The sequence below is a fragment of the Neopsephotus bourkii genome, unplaced genomic scaffold (genome assembly GCF_033783945.1).
Source record: "Neopsephotus bourkii isolate Nb327-2 ecotype Australia unplaced genomic scaffold, CSIRO-AGI_Nbou_v1 NB_1638, whole genome shotgun sequence".
Lineage (NCBI taxonomy): Eukaryota > Metazoa > Chordata > Aves > Psittaciformes > Psittacidae > Neopsephotus > Neopsephotus bourkii.
In genome coordinates, this window is record NW_026902113.1 from 3,622,098 (window position 1) to 3,638,993 (window position 16,896).

Here is a 16,896-nt window from a genome sequence, read left to right on the forward strand (position 1 = left end):
ATGGGATTACTGATTCAATTTTATTTGTATGAGTAAGAAACACTTGATTTGAACACAGGAAAGATGGGAAAAAAATTAATTGGCTTAAAATTCATGCATCTGAAACAGTCACTAAAGCTATGATGCTTTTGATATATGTGGCATCAAGACTCTCACTTTTGATGATCTTGTCATACATTATGGCTCCACCTATTGCTTTTTTGACCAGATGTAAGGGTTTCCCCTTCCCAGATTGCCACTCTGCCCAGACACGTATTGCAGGAGGTCTCACTTGCTTAACTGTCAGATGTCAACCAAAGAACTTTAATTTTAGTAAAAAATGAACCTTTTTTCTTTCACTGCACTTCTGTGCTCTCTCTGCTCATCCTGTGACCTAGCAGGCATTTATGACTCATTCTGTTTCCTTGTATTTGCATTCCAAATAAAACCCATTCCTGTTTCTTATATAGTATTTCTATGCATTAATTTTTTGTCAGTGTAATTCTGTGCCTTTATTACCATAACAACGTTTTATCTCCTTTATACATGTGCTATCAGGTCCAGGACATACAAAATCAGACCATATTCCTTGCAGACTGGTTTGATAATGCTTGCTTTATTTAAACCCTTAGCAAATTTCTCTTTTTGTATCAGCAGCATTTGTATGATTTTCCTCCAGTTATCTTATATTTCCCTGTGACAAGGTGAGAATTATTGTCTGCTCTCTCAGGTGCCTCCTTAATGTTTGCTTCCCATTTCTCTGAAAAGAGGAAAAAACCCAAACCCAACAGCAACAGCAGCAGCAACAAAAGTCTCCACAGCACTGCTGTCTCTTTCAGGGCAGCAAGAGGTTATGATGTAGCCATCCTAACAGTAAGCTAGTCCTTGTCATTGACAATTAATGGCACGTATGTCCTTGTGAAGGCACCAGACAAGTTCCAGTCAAAATGGGAGAGACACGTAACATTTCAAAAATGGCTGAAATTCTATTGAATGCTTCTATTCACCATATAGAAAGTGAAAAATGCATCAGTCTTTACAGAAAGAACAAGTAGGTACAAGATGCAATCACTTTCACCACTTGCTTTTTTCTTTATATGCCTTTTAGCTGTGCTGTTCAGCACTGTGTTTGTAGAGGTTTATATACTCTGACAAATTCTGGTTGCTACCTTAAGAGCATTTATTCCTCATGGAAACTCATTTCACATCTCATCAGTTACAGCAATGAGATGGGGAATCTGATTTCTTGTTTCTTGGAGGTATGTGCATGCTAAGTTGATGGCACAGCCACAGCCTGAGCTGAACTGAGTCCTGGCTTCAGCTCCCCCACACCTCCTTTGGGCTGGGTGTTACCCAGGTTTAGAGTTTCATTCTCTTTAAAAACAGACTTCAGGCATTTCCAAAGAAAAGCACTGCAATGGAAAACACACTTTCATTTGAGCTCCCCTTTAGCAAGTTGGACAACAGTAGATGTGAGCATTTGATTAAGGTGTGCGGCAGCCATTTTGATGTATTGCTTCGTCATTCTCTTTCATGAGCCCTGCTAGATAACTCAGTATCTCTTATGGTAGACTGTGCTGAGATGGGTTTTGAGACACTGCCAGCACTTGGCCTGTTTGGCCTGTGGGGTTCGTGACACTATGTGGTAAGTCATGAGTATCTGTGCATGAGCTGTGATCTCAAGCAAACCCAGAAGCCGTGGAAAAATCACACAGCATCACAAAGCTCCTGCAGCTCCCCCTCCCCCTCCCATAAAACTATCTGTTTACCCAAGTTATAAACCCATTTACTTCTGGAATCTGCTGAGTGTTTTGGCAAAGTTATGGCAAACTTCGAGGTCACAGAAAAGACCTGAGATCTCGTTGTTAGATTTCCCAGGGAAATAAAGAAAAAGATACCTCTTACCATGGCATTCTCATTTTCCCATTTTCCCTGCTGTTGCATTACTTCTTACAATTGGACATGGCAGGAAAGAGCTGTACAGTCTGTTCAGGGAACTGGAGCAGCACTCACAGCTTGGGGAAATTAAAGGCTACACGTGATAGTTATTAGTCCTAAGATACTAGGAGGGAGTGCTTGGTGGTGAGTACAGTGTGAGGCTTTGAACAGGAGCTAGGGAGGAACTAAAAAATATTAAGAGCATAAGGAGAAGATAACTTGAAATTTTGGGACTAGAAGCCTCTCTCTTAACAAACACTCTAAGCATTAGTGTTCCCAAAGCTGCTGGCATGCAGCCACTCTAGCACTGCAAGGCACTGACCGCATAGTGGTCGAAAGGCTTCAGAAAGGAACTCACCATTTCTGGAAAATCTGCCTGCCTGTCTTTCTCATCCAGAAATATTTGATGGCTCAGAAATGCCAGACAACTTCTAAGTGATTCCCAGTTGCATTTTTACTGTTTAGGACAAGTGCATTAATGCGCAGGACGAACTATTCTGGTGGGTCCAGGAGCTCAACAGATAAAGCTCCAGGATAGCAGTTAGGCAAAATCAGCCTGGCAAGAGAAGCAGTCTGGGGTCTACAAGATTCAGTTCCAGCTGCTACAAACACTTTCTTTGCTCCACTACCTTACATTTCCTTCTGGTGTCCTTTGCAAGTATATCAATGAAATTGAGACTTGTGTTTGAATCTTTCCTACATGCTCCTGCAGCAGAATGCAGAGATTTTTAACCAAATTAACAACAGTGAGGCCTTCATAAAGTATGAAGCTCTAACCTTCATTATGCAACTAAGGGCTTTTTGGTTACAGTTAGTATATTTCAAATTGGCTTCAGAAAGTGTAAACCAACTCCATGATTTTAAACCCAGTATGTTGAAATGCTCCTCCTCAGTGCTTTTACTGGAAGGCATTTAAATAAAATTAATGTTAAAGTGCCTAAGGAAGATAAAGAATAAAACTGATTAGCTGTGTGTGGCTAATAATAATAATAAAGTAGAAAATATTTTGGACTAAAATTAATGGACACATCTTTAGTATGTCATATGTGAATTTAACTGCATGACTTCCACTCATGTTAATGGGAGCCACTTGGCTAAATTTCTGCTCAGTGAGCTGTTAATTCATCCCTAAGGGATTAAGCTTAAACTTAAATTTACAAAAGCCATTTAATGTTAAAGCTGAAACACTGTCTTGAATTCATATGGTTTTCAGAGAACAAAGGAGTAATGAAATAAATTATCAGTGATGTATTAGTGTGAATGTTGAATTTTCTGAATTTAGTGTTTAATTTGTGGTGGTCAAAAGTCATGACATCCTGGATCTGACCAATACCTGGTCAGTGTGATATTCTGGTGCCCCAGCACCGCATGCTCCCAAACATAGAATAGAAAAATAAGTGCTTGATAACGTTTATAATATTATTATTTTTTTTCTGGCTACTGTCAATAGTTGGCTTAAGTTGACACAGATGTGACCAATGATTCTTTCCTTTAAATTTTACTTCCAGTTCTCTCAGAATCTTTCTGAATTATGTGGCACTTATATTTAAGGGTTGAAATATATAAATTAGTTTCCTTTCAATCTCTCTTGCTCTTTTCTATCTTTCACTGTGTCCTAATTCCCATTTTTTTTCGAAATTAAATTATCCAAAACTTTTGAGCCACTTTCCTTACATATGTTTTTGATGTATATCTTCTCCCATATTTTCCTCGATGTGTTTTTTCTGTTTCTATACATATTTTCTGCTCCTGCCTCTATCCTTCTAAGCATCCTAACGCCTGCTGCTTTTCTAAACTGCATTTAGGACTAGTTACATAGGCCTTCTGAAGTACCTCATTGCCTTCTCTGCTGTTACAAGTGTATTATCTCCTGTGCTAGCTGTCATTTTTGCCACCTCTCTGTTCATGTCCCTCCAGATTGATCATACATGAAATAGCACTTAATCTGTGTGCTGGAGGCACCCACAGATAGCCGCTTCCTATGTAGAAAATTGTGCATTTCTTCAACCTCTTTGCTAGTTATCTCTTAACCATCTTCTAATCCATGTCTGATCTTGTCTGATTGCTCTCTGAAGGAAATGCCAGGTCTTTTAGCATTCTTGTACAATGTTGTTCTGTATAAATATTTATTCATACATAAGGCATTCTGAGTTCATTTTATCAGTTCATAGTCATCTAAGTGGTTTATACTGTTAATTTTTTTCTAATTAACTTTTCTACTGCTGAGATAAGACTTTCTGCTCTGTAATTACCAGGGTCATCTGCTGCATCTTGTTTAAAATTAGATAAACTTTTAACTATTCTGTAGCCCTAGCTGATGCTGTATTCTGCAGTTAATTGTGATAAAAAATCTCTTTCCTTGGAAAAGAGTAACCGCATGATCACAGCAAGGCAAAGGTTTGACCTTCAATGGCCGTCTGCTATTGCAGCCCTAGTGTCTCCCAGGTTAATGCCTTTAAAGTTAATTTTCACTTGAGATTTAAGCCAAGTGGTAAATCAGGTTCTTGTAAGAGATATATATTAGAAATTAAGTCAGAATGGCATGCAGCCTCCTACTTTCAGAAAATTGAAAAGATAATATCAAGTAACTTTCCTAGATATGTTCAGTTTGGTAAACATTGCTCACACTGGTTCTGAAAATACTGATTTAGAGGCAAGAAGATAAAAAGTTGTTCCCTTGTTTCTTTCCTCTCTAAATGTGTTCTGAATGGATGAAATATAAATCACAGAATCATAGAATCAATGGTTTGGGTCGGAAGGGACCTTAAAGATCATCTATTTCCAACCCCCTGCCATGGGCAGGAACACTTCCACTAGACCAGGTTGCTCAAATACCTGTGCAGCATGGCCTTGAATACTTCAGAGATGAGACATCCACAACTTCTCTGGCAACCTGTTCCAGCGTCTCACCGCCTTCACAGAAAAGAATTTCTTCCTCATATCTAATCTAAATCTGCTCTCTTTCAGTTTAAAGCCATTCACCCTTGTCCTGTCACTACATGTTGTTGTAAATATTATAATGGACTTTGCTCTTATGCAAACATAAAGTCTTTTAAAAAAATGCTGACTGGGAAAGAATCTAAGATTCAGCTGCTTCCTACAGGTAATAAATCTGGAGCGAAAAGAGTGTACAAGCAACTTAACAGTCATTTCCAAGCATGGTTTGAGACGATGTAGCACAAAACAAGAGAAGTACAATCAAATGCCTCAAGCAACACATCTCTGTGTTACTAAAAGTAGTATTTCCAGTGGTATATATGTTCATATTGTATCAGTCCTTTTCTGGGAAAAATCAGTCCAACATAAGCCTCATTCTTGAAAGAAAGCTCAGGAGGATGCTGTAGTAGCATCCACACAGAAAGGTGGCAAAAGTTCTCTCAAATTTCTTCTAAATCAACTTATCCATAAATACCTGTTAACATTCCTGTCTAACATATATATAATTTCTTTCCAGTCTGCTCATTCATCACTTCCAAACACAATTTGCTCAGTGATGTGGTGGCATCAAAGATGTTAATATTAAACTTACTTAAAATCAGGCCTTCCTGACATACATGGCTCTGTGAAAAGCCTTCAGAATACGTGCAAGCAATAAATACCCAAAAGAAGTACCAAAGAAAATAAAAAGAGTGAAAATACCTCATGATATTTTTTCACTGTTTTCCCTGACATGCACATGCAGGATTTCCAGTTTGAAGTCCCGCAGCCACAGTTTCCTCCACAGCGCTGGACAAGGAGGCATCGGGGGAAGAAAACGACATTTGTCAGCTTCAGTTCCTCCCTTAAATTGACAGAATAGTTTCTCGGAGTGCAGCTGTAACGTTTCACATCATCATTCAGCCTATCCAGGTCAACTGCAATGCAAAAGAAGTTTCATTAGTAAGGTCTGAGTGGGACATTCCTCTGGTTTGAACCACTCCCCAGGCAGTCAGTAAAACAAGTGGTGTGACACTAGGTGGAAAATTTGTGAAATATAGCAGTGATTTCCAAGCAGACAGACATAAACCCACCAATTTTAAATCATTAAAGGTGGCCATCCAGGCTCTCATCCTGTGCCCACTGACTCCCACAGCAGAGCTCACACTGACTATAAAGGTGAAGGGAAGGCTTGCCTGAAATATTGACCTGAAATCTGAAGGCTGGTTATTTTATTTGCTTTGTCACTGATCTGCTGCATCCTTCGGTAAGACACTTTCTCTCTGCTACTCTTTTCCCTCCTCTGCTTATACCTGGTTTACTTGGATGATGAGCTTTTTTTTTTTTTTTTGTTATTATAGGCATAACTCCTTTTGCCTAACCGCTGGCATTCAAAAGGGAACACTTTAAACAAGGCTATTGCTATGATTATTAGAGAAAGGTCTTTGGAGAGTGATTCATCCCTTCCTCACAAGGGCATTTAGGACAGGTGGCATGACTTGCTTTCTGAAGTTGCCTGTTTGTACCGTTTATGGATAGAGTCTAGATAACTCTCTTTTAGATGGTCAAATCAATCTAAGCAATATTAATTTCAGCTGGTAAATGTTACTATAATAGGCATACGAATAAATACAATTAAAACTAATGAGCTTCATTGAATGCCAGTAGTTGGTTGATGTTTAAACGCCTGGTATTCTCTGTGAGATATGTCATGCAAACAAGTAGTAAAGCCAACCATAAAAATAACTTATAGACTATCAACTGTGAGTTTAAGTGCTGTTTCTAGCATTAGCTTGTAAACCTAAAACAAAATTAAAACCCCCATCCATAAATATATTTTCCATAATTGTAACACAGATAAAAGTAACAAATTTAATGGCTTTCATTTCTCTAGAAGTTTTCAGAGTTCTTTTTCTCTCTTTTTCTGCTTTCTTCTTTTCCTTATGCTTCTGTCCACCAAGTAAGAGTTCAAAAGCTCAGGAATTCCATCAGGACTGGAGGACGTGTCAATTGGTGTTGAGTTCCCACCCCAAACAGTATGTACTAATAGAAACACCATCAGGAAAATAGGAACTGTTTAAATGAGAAATAAGATAATGGTGTAATGTTGGTGAACATATATTTTCCTGGGCATGTTTAATAGGTCATCACCATTTCTGGTCCTGATAGTACATAAGAATTTGTTTTACTATAAGCATGTGAAAACCTTCCACAAAGACACCTCTGTGACTCAGTCCTTGTCAACATCACAAAGTAAACTGTGGAAAAAGCTGTGATTTGTAAATATCATGCACCTTTACTTTCTGGCATGGAGATATTCACAAGGCAGATATGCAAGATGCAACTCGTAAATGTCAGAAGTGCTATTATAGAAAATCATAGTAGCTTCACTTTTCTGGCAAGGTGTTAGTCAATGGAAATTTAGCAGATAAATTGTGATTCTATAGCAATTGTGATACATCTTACCATGAAATCTCAGTGGCTCTCTGCAGAGAGCTAGCATCTTTTCAAAAGAGGTATAGATCATCCTCCTGATAGAAGCACAAAATCAATAGGGCTGCTGGTATACTCATGCGCTGGGAGAAAAATACACTCCAAATGTCCACAGCCAAGACTTACAAGTCCAGAGAATATTGATTTCTTTGTTTTAACAGATGATATTTTCTTGTCTACTACCATTCTCCAAAGCCACCCCTCCTCACTGTAGGGTCTCAGGCTAATTCTTCTCACAGGGAAGTGTTTCCCTCTACTCTAAATGCTCTTGTCGGGACTTTTGCCATCAGCTTTGCTTGCCACTATAGCAAAGAGGTATTGGCTACTATTCATTTTAGCCAGTTGATGTAAAGGGAAAATTAACCAATGCAAAAAGAGAGCAGATAATTTTGTTTCCTCATGATTAATTAAAATTTTTGAGAGGAAAGCCTGGATCATCCACACTCATGCAGCAGTCTATAGGAATGAATACTGATATGAGCAGGTTCCTATCAGGACAGGCTGAACAAGGACTAGGATGGCATTTACTGATGGTGCCTCTATACAGTTAGAATAAAATTCTTAAAGGCTTAAATCAGCCTTAATTCAGCTGACCTAATGTAGGAAACAAGTCTTCCAGTAACAAGCTGGTCATTAAAGAGGGCCCAGACACAGGTCACATGAACTGATTGACATCTGTGTCCAGGAGATGTCCAGGGGACTGAATAAAATTTGATTTATCACAAATGAAATTTCCCCTCTGTCTCAATAGTCCCCCTTCCTGTATTGAGCTGATACCTATTATCACTGGTGCATTATCAACAGAGAAATGAGTCTGTAATAAGATTGGCAGAGAGGGAAAACACCAGCATTCAGAGAGCCAGGGTGGGGGGGCTTTCCTGCAGAGTCCATATTATATTCATCACAGTGTTATAAATATTAGCTTCAGTACTTGAGCTACTTCATTTAAATGGCAAGGGGTGACCTGGCAAAGGGCTTTCACTGGAGGGAAGGCTTTGCTCACTAGCTTTCAAAAACCTCATTTTGTTGACTTTCAGAAGTCTTTGCAAGGTCTCTTAGGCTGTAGCTGAGTCAGTACTGTGGAGAGCTGTTGACTTGCTTGAAGCATATAAGGGAATAACCAGATATTTAGGGTAATTTTTTTTTCCTATGCAGTATGAAGGAATCAGTTGTTTTCAGTGAGGGCTCAAAACTTTCTCTGGATGCATTCTTAAGGAATTCTGTAATCAACTGGTAGCAAAATACATTTTATGTAGTGTATTTTAATATGTTGAACTATATTTGAAAAATCTATGGGAAATTTTCCAGTGGAAAATTGCATGAATTCTCCTTGGTGTCTTCTCAAGGCATTTTGATCCTGACTTAGTAGCACTTTTTGGGATGCCAAATCTCAAAGTTATCAGTTAAGATATGAGTTCTCTGCACTTTATCACATCTTAGGTATCAGAGTCTAGGCTGGAATGGACAAATACAATAGCAGAAAGGTCTCATTTTCGTGATCTTGAAATAATAAAAATAACTTCAAGCAGTGGAAGAAAGGCTAAATAAGGGGTTTAAGAGATACACAAGTCATTCTCCATAAAAACAATCATATGGAAATAAACACCTACACTCTTTTTGACTCTGGTCTACAGAAATCCACTGCGGTGGGACAAGGTGAGCACACAATGTCTTCTGTGAACAGGGCATACTGTACTTTGACGGCATCATACTGATACACAAGAACACTTCCTAGTGCCTAATTAGCTTTAGACCATGGTTTGCAATGCCCTAACAGAAGAACACGTTTTGCTCTGAACAGATCTCTGCTGAAAGCTTCAATATGCATTTTTCCCTGTCTTGGGATTGTTTTACTGTCTGGAGCCAGTCCATTTCCTCATATGACAATGAGATTCTACGGTACAGTCAGTTTTATGCATCACTTCACTGATGTAACTAAAATGTTATCAAGCCTTGGTGCGATTGCTGTGAAATCCTACTGCTTTTCTTATAAGGACTGAAACCACTGGAGTTCTTAATTTAAAACTAGAACTAAAAGGTTTTCTAGACTAGATGCAAATAATTTCGAAGTGCTGTTACAGAATGTTTGCATCAGATTTCAATTTAAAGGCAAGGCAGACTTAAAAAAAAATACACTGGAGCAGTAAGTTGGAAAGTTGGGGTTCACTGTCCCCTCCTCCCTCTTAAGTCCTATGCCTACATTCATCCCCATTTCACATAGTACTATGGCATGTGCGTGCCTTGAAACATTGATCTTAATCAGAGGAAAGGACTGATATCAGTGACTGCAGCTAATACCAAGTTTTATTTAAGATGGGACAGCCTTAAAGATTCCAGAGAAACCCTGTGCTGCTGGTCACCAATTAATTTTAAAAAGACAGGCATTCTGTTAGGGGTTCTTTTAACACTTTACATTCCAAGTTCATACATGGCCCTCACATTGCTATATCTGAATATTTTACACTTGTTTTCACTCATCAGCCACAGACCAGAGCTGAGGTGTAAGACATGGTATCCAACTTGCCACAGTATTCCTATACCACATGTCAAGGCCATCTACAAGTCAGGCAAGAAGGATTCAGGCAGCCTTAGCCTCATCCCAGCATAAAATAAAGGGACAAATTCTCCTGAAAGCAATATTCAGGCACATGAACAACAAGAGGGTGATGGGAAACCGCCAGAATATATTTACCAGGGCAAATCATGATGGACCAGCCTGAGATTCTGCTATAATGAGATAACTCTTGGTGGATGAGGTGAAATCAGCAGTCATCTGCTGGGTCATCTGCTGATTTTTGACAGTGATCCATAGCACCCTTGCAGCCAGACTGCTGAGACATAATGGGATAGCTGCACTATAAATTTGGTAGATAACCAGAAGGCCTAAGAAGCTTGAGCAAAATGGCCAGCAATTCCAAATACAACTGGTGGCTGGTTACTAGCACGCTCCCCAGTCAGTAATGCTGGGGTAAACACTGCTGAAGATCTTCACTAATGATCAAGACAATGGGATGATATGAACCCTCAGCAAGTTTGTCAGTGACATCACATTAAGGGAACTAGTCCATGTGCTGTAGGGCTGCCATTCAGAAGGATCTCTCAGCAGTCTATATAAATGTGCTGGCAAGAACCTCAGCAGGTTCAGTGATCGCAAATCAAAATTCCTGTGTCTGACGTGGAATAACCCCATGCATCAGTCCAGACTGGGAACACACTGGTTAAGCAGAAGCTTTGCAAAAAAAAAAAACACTTTAGCATCCTGGTAAACAGCAGATTGAACATGAGTCAGCTGTCTGCCTTGCAGTGACACAGGCTGCATGCTGAGCTGCATGATTCTCTGAATCAGATGCATTAGGAAGAATTTGGCAGCAGGTTGAGGGAGATGAATGCTCATGTCCATTCAGCTCTTGTGAACCTGCATCTGCAGTACTTTGTGCAGTTTTGAGTCCCCTCCAGCAGAAGAGAATGAATAAACTAGACGTTCAATAACAGGTGACCATGATAGTTAAAATGCTGGTCCAAACCAGCCACAGTGAGTCCTAGAGAGCCAACTTTGTTTAGTCTGTAAAGAAGACTAGAATGGGTTCTAATAATTGTTTTTGGCTGTCTAGAAAGTGCTACTGGGAGCATGGAGTCTCTTCTTGAATGTGCACAGCAAAAATACAAGGGAAAAAATCACAAGTTGCAGCAAGGGACATTTCAGTGATGTCTAAGAAAAACTAATCACCATGAGGTAGTCTAACACTGGGACAAATTATCCAACAGCTTGTGGAATCACTTACCCCTGTTCATATTTTGTGCATCAGCAAGGGATGGAACTGTAGTGTGGTTGGAGTATTGTGTTTCAAGTGGGGATCCAGAGCTCATCATCCGTTTTCACGTGTGGCTTAGTTTATAACAAAGGTTGTGCTGCTGTTTTAATTTTGACTTTTGTGTTTTAAAAATTTCTCCTATAAAGCATGGCATTTCACAGAGAGTTATGAATACATTGAACCCTTTCTCCCCAGCATTCACTTTCCACTAGCATAAACTTGTGTGTCAGGGCTGTGACAGGTAGAGCAAAGACATTCATTCAGAACAGCGCTGTAGCTGACTGGAGCTATGGTGCGGTTGAAATTGAATTGTAAAATGCAATCTCATACATACGATAAACAGTTACATCTTCCACTGGGTAAATCACCTAAATGCACTGGCACTGATGAAATTATTCTCCATAGTAAATGTTGACCAAACACTGTGGCCTTTAGTCTTCAACACATACAGTTAAAGGTTTTCACTCTTCCACTGCACATAATGATACCACAATAAGTACTTTGTTAAATCTACCTGAAAACTTTGGTAGATATCCAAGTCTTTCTCTTGGGAGCTGGGGAAAAGATGCTGCAATTTGGATTTACTACAGAATCACAATGCCAAAACAAACCTCATAAACTATTATTTTAGAGGATGAGAGATCAGAATTGCAGTGGGATAATAACTATCCACGTAAAACATGGTTCACAATATATAGGCCTATTATAGACTGGCAAACCAATCACTAGGTGTGGTATGGGTCAAGTAGCAAAAGCAGGCCAAACTATGAGTGTCACAAATGGACATAGCTTCATTGAAATCAATGGGATTGAACAGCTCATTCCAGCAATAAATAATTTACTGAAAGTTTCACTAGCATTTTAAAAGAGTCTAATAAGAAAAGATTTAATTGCAGTGACCAACAGTAATGTCACATAAACCATGAGGGAAAATCACATTTGTTGCAGAAGGGGAACAGTACAGGTATAGATGAGTTAGATGATTGTAAAATGAATGGATGTGTGTAGTTTGCATACAACAGACAGATTGGCTCCCAGCTGAAGATGATGGAAGAAATATCCTATTTTTTTAAGCATGGGTAATACTTTGCAGGTATTTGAGAAGGTAGCTGTAATATTCACATTTCCTGTGAATGAGCAGGTATTCAGCATTTGTGGTGCCTGCACATTCTATCTGGTGCACTGAAACTTGCTGGCAGCCATCCCAGAACCTTTCAAGGAAGAGTACATGAATGTTTGCAGTAATTTATTGGCCACTGTTTGCAGCCCCCTGAGAAATTACATTCCTGATTTAAACTTTTAACTTCTTGCTAGACCATTGTAAGTAGTGACAATTAAAAACTATTGTTAAGAACAAGGCGAAACTTGCCTGATCTTGGGAACCTGTTTGGACAGCAAAAACATTCCATGCAGACTTGTGGTCTCATCTTGCTACTCCCCTTCTAGAGAACAGTGTGGCTATGCCAGCAAGTGTCTATTTATTTAACCTGTAAAGCTGTCATTGCAGACAGATGTTACTGCAACAATGTCCCACCTGATTAATTTCCTCTGATAGCCAAAGGCTTCATGCATACTATTTCCAGAAAAGAAAATGAGCACAGAGGCGTGTGTAGTCTTGTTAATTACAAGAATATATCTATCTGCAGGTGCTCCTGCACTCACTTTTATTCTTAGAAAAAAGCCCAAACAACCCCACAGCAAATACAAAATCAATCAAAAAAAAAAAAAAAACAAAAACAAAACAAAACACAAACCCTGAAAAATAAACAACCCCGCCAAAAACCCCAAACCAACAAATAACCCCCCCTCAAAATCCACAAAACAGTAACAACAAAAAACAACAAACCCCCATTCTTTTTATAAAGATGATCCCTTTCTCTAGGTACCACCCCCTCGACATTTCTGTGATGAGAAACAGTGAACTTTCTCTTTGCTTTCTTCATCTGTAGACAAGTCATTTCACAGGCAGAGAACTTTCAAAGCCTGTAAAGCCTTTTTCAGTTCAAGGTAAAACTTCAGAATGAACAACAGAAGATAAATACAAGCAAGCATGTGGGAAAAGTTAGATGTTTAATTGATGGTTGAAACTGTTCACAACAGTACCTCTGAGGAGTTCTGATATTGTCAAGCAGATATATTGGTGCTTCAAAAATTTAAATTATAGGATCAAGAGTTTTCCTTTTAACACACCTGAATGCACCTTATGACTCTCTAAAAGAATATAAATCTAGAAGTTCAACAAAGTTGGCTGTTTTTTATATCTACCTGTGTTCTTGCTAAGAACAGTATTAAATAACCTAATAGCCAATGATATAGAGATGTTTTATATTTGTAACAGCCAAATTACTATGACACTGAGATCAGCTACAACATATTGCAGCAATGCAAAAGGAATTATTTTAAAGGATATACTTTATTTGGTATGATCTGCTTTTTTCCTAAGAGTCTAGGATGAGCTTAAGGCTGAAGATTCATACTTTCAGGGTTTCTAAAATGCAGCGGTGGATAGCAAAACTTTTTGAGCATATTTATCACTGCTGCAAAGGGTAAAACATCTACTTGTCATATTTTCATGAAGGTGTACACTGTAGTTCGTAGTTTACACAAGGCATCTCATTTGAGGATTTTGAAAATGTCCCTGTGTGTCTTCCCCTTCCTTTTCTGTCCTTTTCTGCCAGTCTGAAGCGGTTAACAGCAAACCTCATTGAACATAGTAGAATTAAATTTCAGACTTCATGTGGTTATTAGCGAGACATACCTGATACCAATATCTCACTTCAATAGTGTAAATAGAAAGAAATGCATTTAACTCAATAGAGCTGCTTCACTGCTGTAGAGGTGTGAGATCAGATTCTGTAGATGGAATGGGGTTATCACATATATACAGATTTAATCAACACACTTTTCATCCTTAAGGTTCTTGCAGGACATATTCAAGGATTTATCTCCTGTGATGGAAGGGAGTAAAGAAGATGGAGCCAGAATCTTCTTTCAAAGGACAAGAAGTGATGGACTCAACTTGTAACATAAGAAAACCTATTCAAATGTTTAAAAGAAAACAAAACCCCCTCCTTTGTTTGGAGGGTGGTCAGACATAGGCTGTCCAGAGAGGTTGTGTATCCTCCATTCCTGGATACATGCAAAACCGGACTAGATATGGTCCAGAGCAACCTGTTATTGGTAACCCTTCCTTGAGCTGGGTGGGTGGACTATGTGAACTCCTGAGATGCCATCTCACTTTGTCTGTTCTGTGATTCTGAATTTCAGTTGGGCTAAAACACTGTACTTCTTATTTCCTTACCCTGATCCTTATCTTTGTAGATTGTTGATTGCCAAATTAGGAAAACTTACCATTTAAATATCATTTATCACATACCCCTTTTATTAGAATTGGCATTCAGCAACGCTACCTCTTAAACTCAATTTTGTGGTACAATTTGGTACGTGCAGAGAGTTATATAGGAGTGAAATCATTAGAGATCCATTTATACTACATATATGACATGATCTGAAAACTCTGTGAAAGACAGGCAGAGATTACATCAAATTGTTGTTATCTGCCTCAGAGCTGTTCTAACTGAGGATAAAAAATGACACCCAAGCTGGAAGCAGAAATGGATAGATATCTGAAATAAATGATGATATAAACTGTTGCTCTCTTTGCTGCAAGGTTGTCCTATTGCCTATAAACATCCCTTAGCGATCCACAGTGTCTGTGTTTAAAATCCACTAAGCATTTCTAATTTAAGGACTTGTTAAAGCTATTCCCTACTCCTGACATCATTCAGGAATAAGCCCTTAATCTTGCCAGAAGTTTATGACTAAGTAAAAATTCTTAACTGAATTTTTTTAAGTATCTGATTGTGGTGAGGTACTTTTGTCAAGAGAGCTGCTAACAGTCAGGGAATTTTGCCTGTAGTTTGAAGACAAAAGAGAAACTATTTTACAACTTTTTTTCTTATTTCTGTAATCAAAACAATAATCAAAAGACCTCTTAAAATAAATCACGTGTTACAATAATAACTGGAAAACCCTTTATGTTTTTTACACTGTTATGTAAGAAGCTGAATTACATTTACACCAAATGGAGAAAACTTTATGCATCTGAATTTCTGAACACTACTAGATCAGATTGGTAACTCTAGCCTACATAGTCTGCACTAATAAAACAGCAAATGTTACTTCACATATATTTCGTCATTTAAATATATGAGGTACTAGGCCAAATATGATCTGAGAGTCAAATGAAATGCGAAGAGCAGAACCAGTACAGTATTGAGATTTCTAATCAGCTTCTATGAAAATCAAATCAGACCCTTTATTTCATTTGTATACATGTCTGTCAACGTCAAATCCAGCCTGGGAATAAGGGGGACACAGAACATGTTTCACAGACCCCTAAATGAGGTCAAATTGATGTCAGAAGTGATGCAGTGGCAGTTACATTACATTTTTCACAAAATATGCTGTTGTCATGGACGTGCCACAAAGGAGAATAAAAGGGTTCCATTTTCACTGGAGGGGTACACAGGGCTTTATTGCAGATTCCTTTGAAGTACTGAGCCTGAGACCAAAGATGGCCAAAATGCCTTGGAAACTGTACACTAAGTTGGCTGCAAGTCTAATAATACATTGTATGTGCCTGAGATCCTTCTACTGCACAGAGGTCAACATCCATGGGACAACCCACATCCCTACCATTTATCTCTTACTCTCCAATACAAGGTGGTCAACGCAAACTATCACCAAGAATGGCAGCTGGCTTGTGCCAGCTCCTATTTCACGTCCAGCAATGACCTGAGGTAATGACATTTGGCCTAGAACTAAGCAGAGACCAGGCCAGACAATTTAGCAATATGGTGATTGGGTTTCAAGGCCTGAGAACACTCCTCAACACCGTTTTCCCTAATACAGATGCAATTTGCATGTCTCTTTTAAGATCAAAAGCTTATCATTTAATAGCAAGTAAATTTCATAGAATTAAAATCCTCTCTCCCTGCCCAGCACATGCTTAACATAAGGAGGATGGGAATTAAGATGCAAGTAAATGTTAAATTTCACAGAATCAGAACTGTGATTTGGGCATTAGAATTTTAAAGTTGTTAAGAAGAATGCATATGAATATATAACTTGGAAATAGAAGACAATACCAACAGGAGAACTCACTCATATAAAATATTTCACTCCATAGCTCCTGTGGAAACTACAGTAATTGTCATCTTGGAGAACCCTAACAGACCTCCTAGATCTGTTCTTGCACTTAAAGGGCAATTTCATCAGGCCCTTCAGCCCATGGTTACCCCGGAGCATGACATATTTCTAAATAGTGTTTCTTTATCATTATGGGTTTGTACTTATACCTTAACATCCCTTAGCTTTACCATTTGGTGGATGGTTTGACCTAACAGAAGGAAACAAGAAACATAACCCAGAATGTGTGCTTTGCTCAATTACAAAGATGTTAAACCATAATAATGTTCCCTGCCAACATAATGAAAACCAGTGAGATGCTCACATCCTGAAAAACCAGCTGCACATACAGGTGTCTGCACCAGATGCTTCCCTAAGCACAATGTGATAAAAATTACTATTCCTCACTCAACAGAGAATGATCCATAAGCAGGGTATTTAAAGAAAGATGATAGTGCAGGTAATTAGGAGCCCCATGTCTTACAAACAAAGCAATGTTTAAGAGGGTGAAGCTGAGAACCATCTGTCCTTTACACATGGGCTTATGTTTTTATTTGTGAGTTCATCA

General features: G+C 38.7%; 1 protein-coding gene across 3 annotated transcripts in view; it reads right to left on the minus strand.

Annotated features, from left to right (window-relative positions):
- Positions 1 to 16,896, minus strand: part of PDGFD (platelet derived growth factor D) — a 139,639-nt gene that overhangs the window by 8,634 nt on the left and 114,109 nt on the right. For all 3 annotated transcript variants that reach the window (XM_061374644.1, XM_061374645.1, XM_061374643.1), the window contains one exon: positions 5,557 to 5,771. In XM_061374644.1, coding sequence (XP_061230628.1) covers positions 5,557 to 5,771 — 215 coding nt within the window. The remainder of the gene's footprint in view (positions 1 to 5,556; positions 5,772 to 16,896) is intronic.